Source organism: Phoxinus phoxinus, assembly GCF_949152265.1.
Source record: "Phoxinus phoxinus genome assembly, chromosome: 3".
Taxonomy (NCBI): Eukaryota; Metazoa; Chordata; class Actinopteri; order Cypriniformes; family Leuciscidae; genus Phoxinus; species Phoxinus phoxinus.
This window is the reverse complement of record NC_136878.1, coordinates 32,319,135-32,341,686: the sequence shown is the minus strand read 5'-3', so window position 1 is coordinate 32,341,686 and position 22,552 is coordinate 32,319,135. Positions and strand designations below refer to the sequence as shown.

Sequence of the window (22,552 nt, the reverse complement as noted above, 5' to 3'; positions counted from 1 at the left end):
ACCAGTCATTAACCGTCTCTTCTGATTAATTTGAACTCAGACCATTATCATGTGGCCAGTTTGAACACAGTTACTGTGAATTATTATTAACTATAATTTTGTCCGGCTCGACTGAACTGATGGATCATTGGTTTAATTATATCTGGGATGTTGGAACAACACAACAGAAAGTTCTGTTCCACATCCTGTTAAGAGTAAATCATTCATGCAGGATGCAAGTCAAGCAAATGCAAAGGCAAAACAATTTCCAATGTCTTCTCTTCCTGTTCTTTGCACGGGGCTTTGTTTTTAGGGACATGTTATAAAAGACTGATAATATTTATGATGACGAATAAATCAGAACATTTATAGGCTATAAACTCCTCAATGCTCTCATAGGATGAGCATTCAAAACTACATCAAAAAACACAGTAAAAACAAGAAATTCAGTGAGAATTAGATTGAAAATATAGCGACGGACGGGAGTGTTTTTTAGGCACAGACTCAGCAATTAAAATGTTTGTTATATTAATAAGCATTTGGTCAAATAGATATACATGTTCTATACATACTAGTATAGCCTACATATTGCAGCTGCAATATTATCACAAAGCTCCCTCTTGTGGTTTAAACACGCCCCTCATCATCAGTAAGAGAAGAACTACAAGTACCAGCGCGCCAGTCTGCTGTGCTGCCATAGCAACCAAACCAACTCACTCGAGTGTATAGGCTAATTTGTAGCCTACATGGTGATAATTTAAAAACGTTGTGTTTGTATAAGACACATCTGGTAAAAAACGAATCGTTTTAAATATAATATAGAAGCACCGAGACGAGCGAAATGTCTTTCAAAACTGGACAAGTGGAAAACATTAAGTTTCCCTGGTAAGTTAAGTTGCACACTTTGCGACAGAATGCAATCATTATATTGTTTCCTTTAATTGCTAAATTTGACCTCTTGGAAAAACTGGCAATGTATTAAGACATATTCCAGCAAGTGTTCTTCTTTTTTCCTTTTTAGACTACTCAGCACTTTTCTACAATATCAATATCGTGGATAGTGACAATCTGTATTGTGTATAACGGTAACTTAGTTCACCCAAAATGAAAATTACTGAGACAATAATTAAAGTTTACAAAGTTTTAGTGTCAGTACTACATTATATTCAACATTATAAATAGTAGTTTAATGTATAATAATGCAATGGGGGAACATTTGTGGCCTACATTATTTATATGTAATCAATGCCTGTTTTTAGCTTCAGAATCATGAATATTTTCATTCTGGCGTCACCATTGTCCTGTGCATTGGGTTACCAGCACCAAGTCCAAGCCTATTCATTTCCACCCCCCATTTTGTACCAAGTTTACCATTTTAATCAACTGTAATTTTTTTGTTAACCTTTTACTATATGGAGTATCGCAATTATATCGTATCGTGACTTCAGTATCAAATTGTGACATGAGAATATTCATTATTCATTCTTTCCAACCTGCTAGGTTCAGTCGTTTCTTGCCATTTTTCCATCAAGTTGTAATTAGTACCCAAACTTGATGAGAAAGTATTCTGTACCCTTTAATAAATACATCCTCAAATTTCAACATTCAACAGAGCTCATTTGGTAGCTACTGCATAACAAGAACCACAACTCTTGTTTTTGTCTTAAGGTTTAAGGAACGGCTAAAGACTAAATATCTCAGGGATCTTAGGCAAAAGCAACAGTTATCTGGGGCATTAGATAGTCGCAAATGGCGTTTTTTGTCCCCGGGCCTGGATGATTTTCGAGATGGTTACCCGACAGTCAATAAAGAGCTCTTCACCCAGTGTAAGAGTGGACCCTCCCCTGCTGTCTTTGGGATGCCGAACCACCACGCTTGTTCAACGAAGTTCCCGCAGAAGAGACTGAGTAAAACTCAAGCGTGTTACTCAAAGGAGAATCCCCAGAATCAAGCTCAGCGTGAGTTCATTGATGCTGTCGAGCACAAACTCAAACAACACCCACTGGCCCTGTATCCACATCTGGAGAGCGGTCTGACATCAGAGGTAATACCACTTTTAAAATGTTGTCGACATGACCGGACAACATGTAAATAGGCTACACTTCAAATCATGTTAAAGTTGCTGTTAGCTATTTTTTAATGCAACATTACCCTTGTATCAGTGGGGATTCTAGTAAGCTGTTTTGTTAGCAAATGGGAACACAAAAAAATTATATCTGTTATGGTCTCCCATTCACCAGACCCAACGATGACGACGAATCATGGAAATGCGAAAGGGGTCCACTGGAAGCTGTGGGAATGTTTGGGAAACCTGTTTGAAAACAGTTTTGTGATTCCATTTGGTGCTGCTTGTGGCGCTGAAATCTCTAACAGCAGCTTTAAATGTGAAAGATGATGAAGCAAAAAAATAATACATTGAGGAATATTAATTGCAATGTATAATATACAATGCCTCCAAACACCAACTTGTTCAACAGTTATTTGATCAGGTGTTGTCAGTCCTGGATCCTGATATGTGCGTGAAGGAAGAATTGTCCATAACATCTCCAACAAAGAAAATGGAACATCTAGAAGAAAACAGAGCACAATGTGAATTCTCAACTCCGGAGACAACAAAACCATCCATCAACATCAAGTGATTTTAATTGCCTCTTTTGTGCACGTTTCTGCTTTTGGTTCTGATCCCATTCCATTAGAATGGAACCGGTCACAATGTTAGGTTAAAAAACAGTATTCCTATTTTAATGGAATTCCTATTTTAATCCCTTCTTAAATTTCCAAAGGCCTCAAAAGGAGAAATGTAAAGATGCCAGACCAAGAAATCCCTATAAATGGCAGAGACTCAAAGGAACTCTGGGTGTCGAAGACGATCAGATGGCGAGTGTTAAACACTCGCACTCCGTATCACAAGATGACAAGCAGATGATTACCAAGCTCTTCTGTGAATGGATTACTTCACTGGTAAGTAATATTTCATCATGTACACATTACGCAATAGATAAAGCCTAAATGTTATTTCTTCTTTGAATGTTTTCTCAGGGTGGCGAGACCAGTGATCTGACAGAGTCAACCATCTTGGACCTGTTTAAGAGTGACTATGAGAAGAAACCCTCCATGACCTTACCTATTAACAAGACGGATCCTAATCGAACTCTAGCAAAACTCCAGAGCTCTGTAGAGGAACATCATAAAGGCCAGAGTGTTAAGGAGTCGACTCAGGTTGGAGACATTGTTTTTGTTCTTAATACATCATTTTTGTGATTGGATTAACAAGTCTCTTCTACGTTTGTACAACAGGCCTATAAACCCAGACCCCAGCCTGCCAATGATCCTCAAGCCCTGGCAGAGATCACAGGGAGTCTGGACTTTGAGGAACAGCTGAGTGAGCAGGTGACTTTTATAGCATCTACTAGGTATAAAAAGAGCAAATAATGTGACAGCTGATGACGAGGCAAACCAGCCTGATCTCTATTTAGTTGCTGGAGTTCCATTCATCCTTTCCTGTCATCCAGGATAAGGAGCTGAAGCAGATTCACGGCATTCAGGCATTCAGAGAGTTCATTATCAAAAAGGGAGTGAGAATGCCAAGGGTAATACAACTGAATAAATATTTTAAGAGTTTAAATTCGAATACTTCATATACTTTGACATATTAATTATTTAATAATCAAGTATTTTGTTCATGTCCTTGTGTAGTTTCTCAGTGCTGTATTCTCTGAGGATGAACAGAAGAACAGGATCAGAGGCTCCACATCATCATCTACAGGGAGAGCTGTGCATTAAACACTTTAAATAATATTCCCTTATGTTGTTTTATTGAACATTACTTCACACATTCATGCATCAGCTGCTAAATGCAGTTTTCCCAACTACAATTTTTTTTTTAAGATTAAAGGACCATTTTACCCCCAAGCCAGATTTCTGTAACTGTAAATTCATGATACATTTTTTTTCTTTCATATTTTCTCTCTCTTCCTCTAGTTTTCTTTATTCATTCATAAAACTTTCACTGAAAAACAAATACTGTGTTCTCAGCTTCCCAGTGGGACTTACAAGGGCTTTTTAAGAAATTTGGGTAAACATAAGTCTGCTCTTATGCAGTCTGCCATGCTAAACAGCTGCTAAGGTAGAATTGGTAAGTAATATTTTGAAGGCTGGTCCAGCAAAGGGTCACTTGTTATTAGGTGTGTTCGACCTCATGCGGCGCTGCACAGACCAAAGCAGTGCATGGCGGTTAGAAACGGCTAAGACCGCGAGAGCAGTCGTCTGGCTCAGTCGGCTTAGTTTCTCAAGAGTAGCTGTATGAGCTCTGATGACAACACAGCTATTTCACAATAGTCTAGATTCACTGATAACAACAATTACATGCGCTTTGTGTTTATTCAGACACCTTTAGTTCCACTAACACAAATCTTGTTTTTATAACAGTAAAAATGTAATATTAATGTAATTTTGTCATTAATTACTCACCCTCATGTCGTTCCAAACGATAAGACTTTCGTTCATCTTCGAACACAAATGAAGTTTTTTTTGATGAAATCTGAGACCTACTTTGACGCTTCAAAAAGTTCATAAAGTGATAGTAAAACTAATCCATATGGTTTGATTCCAAGTTTTCAGAAGAGACACGATCACTTTATATAATGAATATATTCAATTTAGGCTTTTATTCACATTCACACTAATCACATTCATTAACTCACATCAGTTGTGGTAAACGGAAGCTCAAGCATGTTCGTTTGAAGTGCAAGAACCAATCATGTTCATTCTCGCGGTCAAGAAGGTTCGGTTGAGCTTGAGCTTCCGTTTATGTTCGCTAATCAATGTTTATACTGTATGTGAATAAAAAAGTTCGTCATATAAAGCGATCGAGTCTCTTCAGAAAACTTGGACTAAACCACTCAATTCATATGGATTCGTTTTACGATCACTTTATTAACTTTTTAAAGCGTTAAAGTGTCAATTGCATTAGTGTCAATGGAGAGACAGAAAGCTCTCAGATTTCCTCAAAAAGATCTTCATTTGTGTTCCAAAGATGAACTAAAGTCTTACGGGTTTGGAATGACATGAGGGTGAATGACAGAATTTTCATTTTTGGGAGAATTATCCCTTTAAGCAGCCCATAACCTACCAAGTGTTTCCGTTTGCTACATTTAAAATTCAAACATCCGTTTATCTGACAAATATTACATCTAATCCACTTTATTTGCGATAAAGCAAACAGTGTAAGCATCACTTACAAGCTTAAAGTATCTGACTTGATAGTTGAGTTTTCAACTTCAAGCAGCAAATCTCACTGATCAGTAAGGCCAGCCACAGTCAAAGTCAAGCACACCTCTTGAGACTAAAAAACAAAAATATTGTCATTCTGACCATCACCCTTCAGTTGAAGATCCTTCAGTAAGTTCTACGGTCTGTCCAGATCTTTTTCCGCTATCCCTGTCCTTTGAGCTCATCTTGATTGTTGGCAGCTGATAAAAGACCAATAAACGTACAGCTTTATAACCAAATAATCACTCACTGTGATTTACAACACACAGTAAAATAATAATTAAATCATTGGCATTGTTAAATAAATCCTGCGTCGGGTAACGCTTATCTGTTTAATTTTCATAAAACGGCTCTAATTGTGTTTGACGTGTAGCTTACATATCTGATTAGCGTTGGAAGGGGGCCAATAGCGTTTCTGTCAGCGGGAAGATCAGAAGTGAGGAGAAGGTGCACAGGAGACCTGCATCCTGCCGCACGAGCAGAGCGGGAATAGCACATCTGGCCCGCTCTAGAGCGTACTGCATTATCTGTCAAACAACAGACATTTGATTATATTTATGTATTTCTCCTAAATAGCAAAGATCAATAAACAGAGCAATTCCAAGAGGGTCCTCACACCATCGGTGCTCGGGCCCTAATAATCAGTTTTTTTCCATCATTGATCAAAGTAGTGGCACAAAGACTCACTGTCAGCTGATAAAGGGCTGTTGCAATCCTGCTTATAATGTTCAGCAGTTCTGAGGTCACTGCAAAGCACACATGCAACACAAGCAGCACATGCATTAAACGTGTCTCAGAGAGAGTGGAGAACGAGCATAAATCACTGCAGAGAAGCACTTAAATGTTAGGCAACATCTTTACTGAGGAAAAAGCACTTTATTGGGCATCAAGCATCTGTGCATGTGTGGTTAGAAGGAATGAAACTACTTGTAGTCAACATGTGTGTGTGCTTTCCTGATACCTGTAACTGGTTATTCTCCCAAATGGCCCTGTGGAACATCCAGCATCTTTAGTTTCTGTTGGTCTGCAAATGAAAATGATAAATAAGACTTGATTGATTCACAAAACTCTACTTGTATGCAATTTCCTCAACTCCTCCATTCCCTGATGCTGTGGTCTTCCCTTAGGCGTTTTCCTCTAGAATGGCCTTTTTATGAATGACTCACTGTCTAGATGTGTGGTCTTCTTCGGGTATCCTCCTGAAGCTCGGACTAGTGTGTGGTCCTTGCTCTTCAACAATCCCGCCACGCAGCTCTCTTACAGCTCTCTTCAGCTCCACAATGGGGTCACACACTCTCACCTGGAAAGATTCCAAAGGAAAATCCGTTCCAGCACATCCTGTCAGTTCAGATATTTGAGTGTGTGTGTAGTTAGCCAGGCTTTTTCATACCTCCATTAGGCCATTAACGTTCTGCTGAGCGAGGGGAAGATGGGTACGACTGTTGACTGGAGATCTGGGGACGTTACGCCAGTTCTGGCTTTGCAATTCCTGATCAAAACATACACATGGAAATAGCATAACAGCAAAAGAATAGTAACGTTCGACCAGAGGATGAAATCAAATAATTACTACTACTACTACAGTAAATGTCTATGCTTTACCTTTAAATCTAAAGCATGATGCAGTTTCAGCCTCATAAGCTCCTGTTCCTGCTTCTGAATAAAGTCTTGACATTCAGCCAAACTGTCAGACATCTGTAAAATATACATTCTTTCAGTTGTTTACATTGTCAGTCATCTGCTCTATTATCTGACAAAAGTCTGTTTTACAAGAAGACTGTCAGACACCTTGAATAAAGCTGCTTCCAGTCTCTCTGCTTTGCCTTTGAGTTCTCGCTCTTGTGAGCACAGAGTCTCCACTTCTGACTCCAGTCTTCTCCTGCTCTCCCTCTCTGACACTAGCTCTTGAGTCTGTCTCTTAACCAGCAATGCCTGACGATGCTTCTCCTATGACACACAAACACACATTTATATGTACATGTGCACAAAAGGAAAACATACATTAACAGAAAAAAGCTGCTCTTTGGAATATGCAAAAATACTTTGGAAATGAGATTAACAAGGTTAATATTTGTTCTTGCATTCAAGAAAAGTGCTGCAATAGTCATCTACTAAATCCCAAAAGGATTTTTTGCAAGGTTTATGGCTGGAAATCATAGTCTTACACTGTAGTTATACAATTTTAACTTAGTTCACAATACAGTGCAATCTGCGATTCCAAGTAGCGTAACTAGTAGTAACTATCTCCCATTGAGGAGTGAAACAATTTCCTAAATGCAAAAAAGAACATTCTAATATTTCCAACTAAAGTTTTAGCCATATAATCCTGCAATTCAACATACAATTGAAGTCATCATTTTACAAACACCTTGCAGAATCTGCAAATCTAATTTAAAAAAAGGAATAAAAACAAGTTACATCCCGTTCAAAAAGCTTATACAGTGGGGAGAACAAGTATTTGATACACTGCCGATTTTGCAGGTTTTCCCACTTACAAAGCATGCAGATGTCTGTAATTTTTATCATGGGTACTCTTCAGCTGTGAGTGACGGAATCTAAAATCCAAAAAATCCAGAAAATCACATTGTATGATTTTTAAGTAATTAATTAGCATTTTATTGCATGACATAAGTATTGCAATACTTAAACATTTTCTGATACATCAGAAAAGCAGAACTTAATATTTGGTACAGAAACCTTTGTTTGCAATTATAGAGATCATAAGTTTCCTGTAGTTCTTGACCAGGTTTGCACACACTGCAGCAGGTGTTTTGGCCCACTCCTCCATACAGACCTTCTCCAGATCCTTCAGGTTTCGGGGCTGACGCTCAGCAATACGACTTTCAGCTCCCTCCAAAGATTTTCTATTGGGTTCAGGTCTGGAGACTGGCTAGGCCACTCCAGGACCTTGAGATGCTTCTTATGGAGCCACTCCTTAGTTGCCCTGGCTGTGTGTTTCGGGTCGTTGTCATGCTGGAAGACCAAGCCACGACCCATCTTCAATGCTCTTACTGAGGGAAGGAGGTTGTTGGCCAAGATATCACGATACATGGCCCCATCCATCCTCCTCTCAATACGGTGCAGTCGTCCTGTCCCCTTTGCAGAAAAGCATCCCCAAAGAATGATGTTTCCACCTCCATGCTTCACGGTTGGGATGGCGTTCTTGGGGTTACTCATCCTTCTTCTTCCTCCAAACACGCCGAGTGGATTTTAGACTAAAAAGCTCTATTTTTGTCTCATCAGACCACATGACCTTCTCCCATTCCTCCTCTGGATCATCCAGATGGTCATTGGCAAACTTCAGACGGGCCTGGACATGCGCTGGCTTGAGCAGGGGGACCTTGCGTGCGCTGCAGAATTTTAATCCATGACGGCGTAGTGTGTTACTAATGGTTTTCTTTGAGACTGTGGTCCCAGCTCTCTTCAGGTCATTGACCAGGTCCTGCCGTGTAGTTCTGGGCTGAACCCTCACCTTCCTCATGACCATTGATGCCCCACAAGGTGAGATCTTGCATGGTGCCCCAGACCGAGGGAGATTGACCGTCATCTTGAACTTCTTCCATTTTCTAATAATTGCGCCAACAGTTGTTGCCTTCTCACCAAGCTGCTTGCCTATTGTCCTGTATCCCATCCCAGCCTTGTGCAGGTCTACAATTCTATCTCTGATGTCCTTACACATACTCTCTGGTCTTGGCCATTGTGGAGAGGTTGGAGTCCGTTTGATTGAGTGTGTGGACAGGTGTCTTTTATACAGGTAACGAGTTCAAACAGGTGCAGTAAATACAGGTAATGAGTGGAGAACAGGAGAGCTTGTTAAAGAAAAACGGAGGCCCTGTCCCAAATGGCACACTTCATATGCACTTTCGGCCTTGTGGACTTACAATGGCTGCTGCGTGCGCGTGTCCGTTAAGTCCGTAGGGTGTCCCATTTGTCATTTAAGCTCTTAGAAGGGTGCTCACGAGCGACCCCTCTGCGGCCGAACTGCGCCCTCGATGCGCACATTTGCCGAGCCCACACTGATGCAAATTAATTAAATTAAATGAATTAAAATGCAAATTAATTATTTAAAAATCATGCAATGTGATTTTCTGGATTTTTGTTTTAGATTCCGTCTCTCACAGTTGAAGAGTATGTTATGGAAATTTTACATTTAGATGTGTTCTTTTACTTTTATATGGGTACAACTTTTATTAACGTTGAAGATGTATTGTTTACTCATAAGAGTTTAAAGGAATATAATCATATAAGCAAAAAGCACATTATTAAAGATATAAAACCAAGTTTTTAGAAATGTTAAAAGTTAGGACAAACTTTCAGGAACGAAATGTTCTCTGAGTCATGTGAAGGCTGACAATATGTGTGTGCGCAGTTTCGATCAGCTGTTAAGATCTGCAGCTAAAAGCAGGAAACTTTTTGCTGACATGACAAGTTGTTCTGTCTGATAGAAATAATTTTGGACATGAGCTCATGAGCACATGAGACCATGAGCTAAGAAGTCTGGGTTTAAGGTAACAAAAGGGGTTTTTACACAGGATGTGTTAGGGTATATAACATTGGCAAAACGGACTAGCCTTTGCCTTCTCATGTCAGATGCTCTCTGCGTGAGAATGCCATGGGCCTTCTCATATCAGACGCTGTCTGTATGTTGAACGCCTATTTCTTGCAAGAAATAAAATACTTTGTTTAATCATTTGAGAAACGACTTTGTCTCCATCCAGGTTTTTGAATATTGGTAATTTCCACAACAAGTACTACCTATGATAAAAATTACAGACCTCTACATGCATTGTAAGTAGGAAAACCTGCAGAATCGGCAGTATATCAAAAAAAATTCAAAGATGCAGAAGATGTTGGAAAACCAAAGAATGCGCAGGACCTTGAGGATTTGTGCGTTTACAGTTTAACTCAGGATAAATAAGGGACTCAACTATCACAAAACAGTCGTGAATCATCCAGGTATTAAGAATTAAACTTATAAAACTTATTAAATATTTACGCTCCTAATGAGGACAATCCGTTATTTTTTGGTGAAATTAATACATATTTAAACTCACTACAATCTAATCAGATTATAATAACCGGAGATTTTAATACAGTCTTAGATACAAATAAGGATCGCAGTGGTCTACATACATTTAATAATCATCCCCATGCACTTAGGGAAATTCAAGAAATGGCTGCATCATTAGATCTTGTTGATATCTGGCGCTTGCTAAATAAAGACACTATGAGGTATACATGGCGTAGAGGAAAACAGGCCAGTAGAATTGATTATTTTCTAATTTCTTTCTCATTGGTTCCTAAAGTATTAAACTGTGGTATTGGTGACTGTTTGAGATCTGATCATAGTCTGGTCACATTGCTGATTGATAATCGGCAATGTTCCAGAGGACGGGGTTACTGGAAATTCAATGTATCGTTTCTAAATGATGATTCATTCGTTGATATTACCAGGAGATTTATCAAGGAATTCTTTGAAGATAATGAAAATTCCTCTAGTCCACACAATGTTTGGGAAGCCTTTAAATGCTCTTTTAGAGGACATGCGATCAAGATGGGATCAATTAAGAAAAAAAGAAAGCTAAAACAGGAACAAGAACTTATTGATGAAATAAATGAGCTGCAACAATTATTAGATAGAAGTTATGTTACTGAAATAGAAATATTAATCAAAAGAAAACAAGATAAATTGGAGAGTCTTTATCATGAACGGGTAAACGGAGTTATGGTTAGGTCACACGCTGTTTGGATGGAGAAGGGAGAGAAGTGTACAGCACACTTTTTACGGTTAAATCAAAGAAATTCTGTTAAAAAGAATATCATGAGTCTATATAGAAATGATGTTTTAGTCACAAATCCACAAGAAATATTGCAGGAAGAATTTGATTATTTTAAAACTTTATATTCTAACGATGCAATATTGGAGTCCCTAAACGGTGTGACTGAGCAATATTTCCCTTTGAACAATGTCTCTGTGCTTTCTACTTCGCAGCAATTAAGCTGTGAAGGCGAAATAACAGAGCAGGAGTTATTGGAGGCAATTCATTCATTTTCAGCTGGTAAATCTCCTGGTATCGATGGAATTCCGATCGAGATGTATAAGATTTTTTTTGCGGAAATTAAAAAACCCCTATTAGAATCCTTTAACTTTTCATTTCAACAAGGTATTTTATCTAATTCACAAAGAGAGGGAGTTATTTCAATACTCTTAAAACAAAATCCTAATGGGAAATATAAAGATCCCAAATGTCTAAAAAATTGGCGTCCATTGACCCTGCTTTGTTGGGATACTCGTATTCTATCTAAATGTATTGCTTTAAGAATAAAAAATATAATTGGAGATGTTATAAATAACAATCAAGCAGGTTTTATTAAGGGGAGATTTATTGGAGATAACTTGAGACAAATACTGGACACTATACATTTTTATGAGAACCATCAGGAACCAGGATTATTGTTTATTGCTGATTTCGAAAAGGCGTTTGATAAAGTTCAATGGGAATTCATAAAACAATGTCTTAGTTTTTTTAATTTTGGGAAAAACTTAATACAGTGGTTTGAAACTCTTTATAATCATCCGGTTAGTCGAGTTATCAATAACGGTCATATATCAGACACATTTTTATTAACGCAAGGAGTCCGTCAAGGATGTCCTTTGTCACCGTACCTCTTTATTTTATGTATTGAAATTCTAGCTATTAAAATTAGGAACAATCCAGATATATCAGGTCTATTTCCAAATGGTCAAGAGATTAAGCTAACAATGTATGCGGATGATGCAATCTTTTTTATAAAACCAACACAATCCATTTTGGAAGGACTAATAAAGGAATTAAATACTTTTTCAAAAATATCTGGTTTGAAACCTAATTTTGCAAAATGTAACATTTTGAGAATTGGGACATTAAAAGACACAAATTTTATTTTAAAAAGTTCCGTTCCTGTTAAATGGATTAATGGAGAAGTCAATATATTAGGGATTCATCTACCTGACAACTTTAAAGAAATTGTTAAATTTAATTATGAGAGAAGGATGGAAAAGGCAGACAGAATTTTACAACCTTGGAGGGGGAACTCTCTGACAATTCAAGGGAAAGTAACTCTGATTAATACTTTAGTAATTCCACAATTTGCTCACTTACTAATGCTTCTTCCTTCACCTAGTATGAAGTTCTTCAAACATTTTGAACAAAAAATGTTTAAATTTATATGGAACAATAAGCCAGATAAAATCAAAAGGCAGTATCTATATAATTCTTATGATAACGGTGGACTGAATTTGAAAAATCTTCAAATGATGGACTGCTCCTTGAAAGCCTCCTGTGTTGCAAAAATCTATCACAACAAACAATGGAACACAAGCCAGAGATTATCTTCTGCCTTTTCCTTTTTCTCAAATAATATATTTCCTTTTTACCAATTAAAAGCAATACATATTGATAAAATATTTCAAAAAAAGTTTAAAAGAGTTATCACCATTCTTCAAGGATGCATTGAAAGCTTGGTTGAACTTCCAGTACCACCCTCCAGATACAATTCAAGACATTCAGACACAGTTGTTATGGATGAATTCAAACATTACGGTTGGAGACAAGCCATTGTTGTGGGAGGAATGTGTCAAAAATGGGTTAATTTTTGTCAATGACCTTTTAGATTTATCTGGAGAATTTATTTCTTATGAAAACTTGAGAAATGTGTTTAGCATTTCTCTCGACCAGTTACAATTCAACCAGCTGATTTCTGCAATTCCTAAAACTTGGAAAATGAAACTGCAAAATGAAAAGAAAAATAAATTAAAGGTTTGTCTTCCACCAATAAGATGCCTCAAATGGTTGTCTGGTGTAAAGATAAATAAAATAATATATATTTGGAATTTAAATATTACAGGCACTGCACTTTTTCCACACAGAACCTGCCTGTTTTGGGAAGATGAATTTAATGATCCAATTTTGTGGAAAGATTATTTTAGAACAATTTATAAAACTACAATCGATTCATATTCCAGAATATTTCAACTTAAAATCTTTTATAGAATTGTTGCAACAAAAAAAATCTCTGTACAAATGGCAAATAGAAAAGGATCCCTGTTGCAGGTTCTGTGGGGATGAGGAGGAGGACCTGATGCATTTGTTTTATTTTTGCCCACATGTGGCTAAGTTTCGGGTCAGTATACAATTATGGTTAAGGTCTATGGATATTGTTTTTCAAATCACACCTCAGAATGTTTTGTTGTATGTCTTTGAGGGTAAATGCATACACTTTTTGAACATGATTATTTTGATGGGTAAAATTTTTATTTTTAAAGCTAAAACTTTATCAAATTTATGTATAAAACATTTTAGGAATAGATTATTTCATCAGTATACGCTGGAAACAATTATAGCAGGAAATAACAACAGAAAAACTGAGCATGAAAATAAATGGAATGTCTGCTTACTTGAGTTAGAGATATAAATATTATGTGTACTTTCTTAAAGATGCGCCATGTGTCAAGGCATACATGTTTTGCTAATTCTGTGGTATTTTGTTTATTGATTCTTGATTCTTTTTTAAAATTGTTTCTTAGGTTATTCGATTTGCCTTGTGCTTCCTGCTATTTTGATTTTTTTTGTGTGATAACACTATGAATGTGTGGATGATTGTGGTATGAATGCATGGAGAGGTGGGTGGGGGGTTTGAAGCTTGTCTTGTCATTTTACTCTGTAATAAAAAAAAAAAAAATAAAAAAAAAAATAAAAAAAAAGAATTAAACTTATAAACTGGTTTATTATTTGTGTCACTTCAGTGTCTTCGGGACTATATGTACGGGACTACATCTGTTATACAGCTTATGTAGGTCAGTACTACATACAAAAATTTTAAGAAATTGTATGATCCCTCTTAGTATTATGTTTACTTAATTATTAACATTTAACTGATTCCGCAAAGTGTATGTAAACTTCTACAGACCAAACCTGTAGAACAAATACCAAAAAAAGCGATCTGCCTGGAAACTGTCTCTCTGAGATGATTCCATTGCATTTCAAACAAGCATACCAGAGCAAGTTACACCTACATTCAGGCCATATTTCCCACTGTCTTTCGGATAATCCTCTCCTATAAATATTTCATGCATATTAGTGGTGGGAAAGGGGTATCCCTGACAGTGCTTTGTGAAAACAGAAAAGTGCTCGACAGTCAATAAAAATGATTTCCCCTGGTCTCAAGCTTAAGGAGACGGTTTTAGTTTTACTTTGAAACAAGATAAATAATAAAGTACCGTTTTTAGAATGGAGACACCATGAGGTTGAAAGGCCCACTTAATTTACAGTGTTTTGACATACACTTTCCCTCCAAGTGTTGTTAATTATTTGGAAAATACATAAATAGACACTTTTTTTTGGTCTGAAAATGATCATATCATGAATTGTGATAACATTATTACCTATATACTTAGATCATAGGTCTTAAACCCTGCTCCTGGAGGCCCACTGTCCCGCAAAGTTTCTCACCAACCTTAATAAAACACACCTGAAGTAGATAAAGCTCTTGAAAATCACAAGCTGAAGCAGGTTGTTTATACACTTTGCAGAGCAGTGGGACTTCAGGAGCAGGGCTGAAAACCTTAGAAATACTTAGTTAAGAACAGTTTGGGCCTTCTATTTTAACATTACATATAAACACTAATTAGTAACAGTGAGTTACTGTGAGAAACAGAAAGTTATCGTTTGTGATGCATTCACCATCTTGAGCTTCTCGATGGTCTCTCCCAGTAGCTGAATTCGGCTTTGCAGAGAATCAATCTGCTCTCTTTTAGCAGTGATCTGTTTCTGCATCCCAAGAGCAACCCTGAGACCTGAAATACACATAAAACACATTCCAATCAGTTCAACCGCAGTAAATACCAAGAATAAAACTCTGAAAAACAATTCACCGTCCTGTCTGAAAGAGGAATATTATGTATGATGCATTATTGAGGTATCGCCCTATTTGAGAATTGTTTCTCAGGTTGTTATGTCAGCTGCATCACGTTCACAAGAGAATAACTTGGACTATATTGTTAATGTATTGTCTGCATTTCAAAAGACACTTTGTCCAGTGAACCAATGAACAGAAACTTACGTCATATGAGACCATTTTCCCATTCTGTCTCTCTCACAATTGAATGGGAGAAAATGAAACAATGGAGGGTTACAGAGGTCAGACCTAAGAAATCATAGCTACATTATGTAACAGCCCCCACAACCACTGCACACAGCGAGAACAAAAATGTCCTTTAACAATGTCTCAATGCACGGACGCCAAACAGCTGAAAACATTGTATAAATGTTAAAATGCATACTTTGTGCGGATTAAGTGATGGAAAAGTACATAGTGGAATAACAGCAGGAGTGCATGGAGCAGATCTATAATCTCAGTATGCCGTCTTCCTGCCATTATCCAAAATGCAAAACAACAAAACCATGGCCACACACTGGCTCTCTGTAAAGAATGTAAATGAATCCAGTAATGCAGGGTGAGGTCTTCCGCCTTTTATTTTATATACACTTGACCTTGGTCTGGTTTTTCCTGAGGTAACACTGTGAAAACATCCTCACTTTAAATATCAGCAGTGCTATGAATTGGTGCGGATGCCTATATTTGTATTTGAGTGCATTAGGATTTTCTTTGATCTCTGAAAAACTCAGGGGCCAGTCCTGCGAGGTTACTGAGGGCGAGTTGTGGATCATTGTTCCTTTTAAATGTTCTTTTTTTGTTTCCTACCTGTAGCCTTAAAAATTATTTATTAAAACAAACAACAAGAATTTTGTGTGTGTATGTACCATGACCATCAGCTCCCTCCAGGGTTCTCAACCAACTGTTGGCCTGCGTCAGTTCTGCCCGCACGCTCTTCAGCTGAGTCCTGAGGTTAAGGCTCTGTTGTTCCAGCTCACAGGTCTTACTGCCAAATAGCTCTTTAAAAGCTTCCTTCCCCTCTGATTAATAGGGAACAATGTCAAAGATATCAAGGTGATACAAACAACTGTGATATCATAATGAAGACAAAAATATAATTAAAATAAATAAATGCTTCAAATGAAATGTTAAAGGACATGGCCATAATCTTTTATTTATATTTCTAAGAAAATATTCACTACCATTCATAAGTTTCTTTCTTTTTTCTTAGACCAATCTGTAAAAAACACATTTAAAAGATTATCCATCAACAGAGAACAGCCTTAATGTTTTTGAAAAGTTTCTTAAAGGTGGGGTATGTGATTTGCAAAACGGCTGGCAGATTTTGAAAATACACAACTCAAATGGTCCTACCCTCTTTCGTTTGACTCCACCCATTCAAAGAACATGGACATGGATGGGGGGAGGGGGGGGATGGTACGACCGATTGATTGACGCACTTACTGTCCAATGATTCTAGGTGGTCTTGGAAATGATTGGCTGGAGTTTTTCGAGTCCTGCCCGTTCCACAGATGATTAAATTGCTTAATTTTTATTTCAGTGCTTCCAACTCAGTGGCTGTAAGTGGGTTAGGAATAGGATTTTAAGTGATTTTGAAAAAATGGCCAAAAAAGAGAATTACATACCCCACCTTTAAGATCACCCGGCTACATTTATTTCACTATTAAATACAATAAAACAGTAATTCTGTGAAATATTATTAAAATTTTAAATGAATATTTTCTAATTTAATATTTTAAAATGTAATTTATCCCTTTGATACCAAGGCTACATTTTCAGCATCTTTACTCCAGTCTTCAGTGCAACAGAAATCATTCTAATATGCTGATTTGATGCTTAGGAAACATTTCTTAGTGTTATTATAAATGTTTAAGACAGTTTTGTTGCCTAATATTTTGTGGAAAAAGTTACATATTTTTTTTCAGGATATTTTTTCTTTGATGAAAAGAAAGTTCCAAAGAACAGCATTATCCCTGCTGAATAAAAGTTTTATTATTATTATTTTTAAATCATACTTACCCAAACCTTTAAACAGTAGTATATTTTTTAACAAAACATTAATATCTAAAAAAAACTGTTGACTGGTAAATTATGTATTCCAAACAAACAGAAACAGAAACCAAGAAATGACATCCTACAGAGGTCAATGCGTCTTAAAATATCAGATCATTTGAGCTTTTTTTTAAATAAGGCAAGGTTCTGGTTTTAAAATGTACTCCCCAAAAACCTTTATGAACATTGTAATATTTTATGATACTTGTTAAAGAAATTATAAAAATAAATAAATAAATAAAAACTCTGAAAATATATTTAGAAACTTGGAAATAGTAATTGAGATGTGTACACATGTATCCAATGTGTAATTATGTTCTTAATTTATATTTGATTGTTACACAACATGACAATTATAGAGTTATTAACTTTAGACTTTTCGTAAAATCATTTTACTTTTCTTTTTCGTGAATAATATGAATCCTACTATATGTCATTGACCCAGATGTCACTTGGTTTGAATTTTTGCCATCTTCTGCCAAACCAATGTATGCAATAACAATACAATACAAGCAAGAATTAAGCATTCAAATAGTTTTTAGGGACACTGTACATTGAACAGTGTTTATAATCATGGTGCCTTCACGTGCTATGGTAATTATGGTAAATACCAAAAGCCGACGTGGAAAATGCACATGAACACCCCCTCATGTGGTATTTTCCACTGGGCAACTCGTAGAATATTTTGATGCACGAGTTGCCGAGATGAGATAACCTTTGACCTTTTCAACATGGCGGAGAGCGACGCAAGCGTTGTGAATGGTAATTACGACAACAAAAGCACTTGAACACAACACACTGGTAAATACCAGTTCACAAGTGGAAAATATCATAAAAGCACTTGAACACAACACACTGGTAAATACCAGTTCACAAGTGGAAAATATCATCTTTTCCACAGCACGTGAAGGCAACATCAGTCTGCAGTTTGTGACAGCATTCAGATGAATCAGTGTGTGTACCTTTCAGCTGGGTAAGCTGCATACGCTGCACTTCCAGCTCAGCGGTCATCTGCTGTTTCTCGAAAGTAAGCTGATCAACACTGCAGGTCTTTTCTGAGAGCGCAGCCTGCTGACAGGCCTTCTCTCCCGCCATTGTGCTGAGTCTGAGCTCTGCCTGTCTCAATGCAGCCTGTTAAAACCAACCGCTATATGAATGACAAGCAAGGGCGAATTATGAGAACAAGTGCAATATAAAATAATTGTCTAAGCTAAGGCATCCTAAATTGTGTATGAGTTGAATTCTACTACTCAAAAGATTCTACCCCAAGATTCTTTCCCCACCTTCAGTTGTTGGTTCTCTCCTCTGAGCTGCTCGATCTGGTCAGTTAAATATGGTTGCATGTCCACAGTGCAGCTGTGCTCTGAGATAAACTGCATGGCATTTTCCAGTTCTGCACTCATCATCCGGTCATCTGCCTCTGTCCTCGTGACCTTCGGCAGACCCTGAACCTCTTCCAGCGGGACACGGACCTGCTGCGGATACCACTGCTTCAACAACACCGGCAGATGCCTTCTCTCCGACTGAATCACATATAACAACACTGAGACATAAGCACTGGAAAAGCCTCAACTGCCTGCATTCTCGGAAGAACATATGGTTCTCAACCGGTGGGTCGCAGCAGGCCTGAGTTGAAAGGCTTTTAGACATCAGGAAAAATACTATTTAAGTTTTAAAAGGGAGGAGAAACACTTCCCACATCTTTTTTCAAAGGCTGTGTGTCTTATCAGACTCTATGGTATTTCTGTGCAAATTCATGCTTATGTAATTTCGTGGTAAAATTAACAAGTTTGTTTTATTTTAAGGAGCTTTTTGTCAACTTTGGTACTGTGTTTGGTTGGCACAGAGTTCTGTAAACAATATGCGTACTGTATATGATGTCTACTTGTGTCAGCAGTCATTTGTCAAGGTTGTTGCGTAAATTTAGACAAAGAAGATGTAGAGTAAACGGAGCCGTGAGCCCTCTTTGCATCATTTTGAACTCAATGCGTGTGGTACATCCTGTAATATAAGATGCAATTGCAGTTATTCCTTTTGGAAACTGAGGCTGGTACAGGCTGTGCTGACCTGCAGTGGATCTGCCCCTCTCTTGGCTTGCTAGAGCTGCTTTATAATCAATTCTGTCTCACTGCGCAGACCTGGCAGCTCCACCAGACTCATGCTGTTCTGTCTCTGCCAACAGCTCAAAAGTGTCATAAACACAGTTTGAAAATGCAATTCTTTCAAATGAGTTAGTTTAAATTATCTTAAATCTCAAGCAAGTACTTTTTCTGTTGAAAGAGAGAGAGAGAATGCAATTGTTTTCTAAAAAAAAATGTGTTCAATGTTTTTTAAAGAAGTCTCTCATGCTTTTTCAGAGAGAGAGAGAGAGAGAGAGAGAGAGAGCGAGAGAAAGAGAGAGAGAGAGAGAGAGAGAGAGAGCGAGAGAGAGAGAGAGAGAGAGAGAGAGAGAGAGAGAGATATTGCATTCTAAAAATATATTTTTCAAATGTTTTTTAAAGAAGTCTCTCATGCTCACTAAGGCTGCATTTATTTTATCATAACTACAATAATGTTCTGAAATTTGTAACAGCTGCTTTGGATTTTTTTAAAGATTTTTTTTAAAGATTTTAAATTGTAATTTATTCCTGTGAGCATTTATTCATTACTCCAGTCTTCAGTGTCACATGATCCTTCAGAAATCTTTCTAATATAATGATTTGCAGCTCAAGTAACATTTCTTATTATTATCAATGTTGTAAACGGTTAATTTTTGTGTGGAAACCATGGTACTTTTTTTTCATAAATAGAATGTTCAAAGAACTGAATTTATTTGAAATGGAAACTTTTTGTAATATAATAATTGTCTTTACTGTCACTTTTGATCAATTAAATGCATACTTGCTGATAGTTTAATTCAAAGAAGAAGAAAAAACTCACTTACCCCAAACATTTAAACAGTAATGTACACTTTTCAACAGGCATTTTTCAATGAAAACTTTTGCTTTGGTGTGACTACATACCTCTGATCAAGACCAGTGAATTGCACCTTTAGCTGTTGTTGAGACATTTCTTAAAGCTCAAAGTGTGTCATTTTTGGCCCTATAGCGTTGCAAAAATAAACACTGGCTGCTTCAGAAATCACATACTTCCCTATATAATGGGTGAAACACAGTATGTGATAAAAGTAGCATGTCCGAATTCACAGGATGACCTACTTCTGCCCGAGATTCTAAAGTGTGCTTACTTTACTATCCCATGAGGCCACGGGAGAGGATTTGTGAACAGCAGTGACATGATGCAACTGGTAGGTCACATGATAAGGGCAACATAGGGAATGTAGTACAGCCAGATAATATTCATATTGCACACATTCATACTATATAGAACATACCTTTTTAGCGGTCGGAAGTAATCACTTATTCAAAATAAGTACCTACTCAAGAGAGTATGCGGTTTCAGAAGCAGCTAATGCTTCCAAACAAGTTTCCTGAACACTCCCCAGCTGCCATTGGTCGGGCAAACAGATAGCCCCGCCCAAATCTCACGCCATTGGTTAAACCAATGTTGTGGCATTTGGGCTAGTCAGGATGCACAAACAAACAGTTAACTTATTTGATAGTGCCACAAATACCGTACACAGCATTTACAAACTTCAGGTCAGTGTGTATCTGACAGTTGTTATTAAAAACCTTAAAAAACTGCAAACAAAAAACAAACATCTTGAGCTGCCTACACTACTGTTTATTGCTAAAAGTTGGCCGAGTTGTGCATGTAATTGGGCTGAGAGGTCTCTTCCTCTCACGGCCTACACGGCCTGGGACTGAGCCAACTGCTCCTCCACTGAACTGACCAGCAGCCAACTAAATTACGTTGCAACAAACCCTTCTCTCATTGTAGACTACAGCCAAATCCAGCATATGAAGGCTATCAAGCATACCAGATGCACCAGTCAGACAGTGCTAATGTGAAAACATCCCACATCCCGGTGTTCTGCAGTTTTGGTGTAAACACAAAAAGGGCTTGGAACACTCGTCTCATTACCTTAGTTTCATACATCTGTTGTTTCTCTGACTCCAGCTCACTTTTCTTGCTCTGGTGTAAACAGGCTTGACTTGCAGCTTATTCTAACTTTTATAGCACAGGACAAAACTATTTTAATCAAAAAGTGACAGAAGGAAAAGCAGCTGGAAGGATGTGTGTATGATCATGAGATTGAAAACTTGCTGTAATAACTCCACCAGAAGCTGCACTCTGTAAGCACTAAAGTTTCTCAGTCAATATCGCCACCCTCTGGTCAGGACTGGTAATGCGTTGCTCTTGTCTGAAACAGAATAACACTGTATTAATGGATCACCAGCATTACCTTAAATGAGCCTTAAACTCTATTGAACCTAGAGAGTCAAACGCACAGGGCCTTAACAAAGAATTAAAAATAATGTATTTTTAACCATAACAATACATTAATGAATACGGAGTAAAACATAAATACACTTAAGAAAATTCATACTTTTTGTTACGATTCTAGTTAACACTCTAACTCAGTTACACACCTGAAGTAATGATGCCTGCACAGCCTTCACGTGCTATCGGAATGATCGTAAATATACCAGTTTCCTATTTTAAAAAATTGGACATGAACGCCCTCTCAAGTGACAATTCGAATGCGATAAGCTCGTAATCACGACTTCAGAAGTGGGACTGTAACGTCATTACAATTTATGTAGTTTTGTTGTGTTTTATCACAACCATGTTAAACAAGTTTTATGACCACATGTTTGTTATAAAGTAGAATAAACGCCTGTTAGCTAAATATAAAAACAAAACAAAAAACGTGGGGTTAATTTTAAACTCTGCGCTTTAATTTTAGCTGACCGTCAGTCAGTCAGTAATAAGAAAACAGTAACGTTACATACTAACGTTAACTTACTCACATAACGACCATATTAACCTGGCAAACTCACTCAGTATGGAAGAAGTTTGTTCTGGAGAAATGACACGCCGAAACGCTTCCGGTGGTGGACAGGTGCTTATGTTTATCAGCTTTATTTTTGATAGCTAGATAACATCCTGTATAACTGCGATATTCTCTTTCTCTACAAATAAATTGGGAGTAAAACAAGTTTCAAATTTAAGGTAAATGTATTTTCTTTTTACTTTGTTTGCACGTGCAACGAGATTTAACGAAAGCTACCTAACTTGCTAGCTAGTTTTCAAACAGGCGCAATGAAGCCATCGTCGTCACCATAGCAACTGCAGAGCTCGTAACAAGTTAACCAATTAGCTCGTAAAACGTCACTCCGTATTCAACACATGACTGCAACCCTCTGTCTAT

At 37.4% G+C, this 22,552-nt stretch overlaps 1 protein-coding gene across 20 annotated transcripts; it reads right to left on the bottom strand.

Moving 5' to 3' along the window:
• Nucleotides 1–1,532: 1,532 nt before the first annotated feature.
• LOC306996072 (coiled-coil domain-containing protein 158-like) lies at nt 1,533–22,463 on the bottom strand. 20 transcript variants are annotated; one of them, XM_079608174.1, is made up of 16 exons: nt 22,182–22,453; nt 21,445–21,541; nt 18,522–18,761; nt 18,201–18,369; nt 16,053–16,205; nt 14,973–15,085; nt 7,039–7,197; nt 6,853–6,945; nt 6,641–6,739; nt 6,417–6,550; nt 6,212–6,274; nt 5,938–5,996; nt 5,629–5,777; nt 5,359–5,450; nt 3,104–3,151; nt 1,533–2,546 (listed from the first exon to the last, which is right to left on the bottom strand). In XM_079608174.1, the coding sequence occupies exons 3-15, from the start codon at nt 18,642–18,644 to the stop codon at nt 3,133–3,135; spliced, it is 1,425 nt and encodes a 474-aa protein (XP_079464300.1). In that variant the 5' UTR covers nt 18,645–18,761; nt 21,445–21,541; nt 22,182–22,453; the 3' UTR covers nt 1,533–2,546; nt 3,104–3,132. The 20 variants fall into 20 exon arrangements, 13 of the variants coding, with proteins under 13 accessions (XP_079464300.1, XP_079464304.1, XP_079464299.1 ...); XM_079608178.1 differs by having other exon boundaries at nt 1,547–2,546; nt 21,262–21,541; XM_079608173.1 differs by lacking the exon at nt 3,104–3,151 and adding an exon at nt 21,771–21,834 and having other exon boundaries at nt 1,674–2,546; nt 22,182–22,463.
• Between the last annotated feature and the right edge of the window lie 89 nt (nt 22,464–22,552).

Excerpts from the sequence above, each read along its gene's own strand:
- LOC306996072 (XM_079608177.1), bottom strand. Across the intron at positions 6,946-7,038 it reads TGGAAGCAGCTTTATTCAAG|ATGTCTGACAGTTTGGCTGA; the intron begins GTGTCTGACAGT and ends TATATTTTACAG. Across the intron at positions 5,778-5,937 it reads CAGCCCTTTATCAGCTGACA|ATAATGCAGTACGCTCTAGA; the intron begins GTGAGTCTTTGT and ends GTTGTTTGACAG.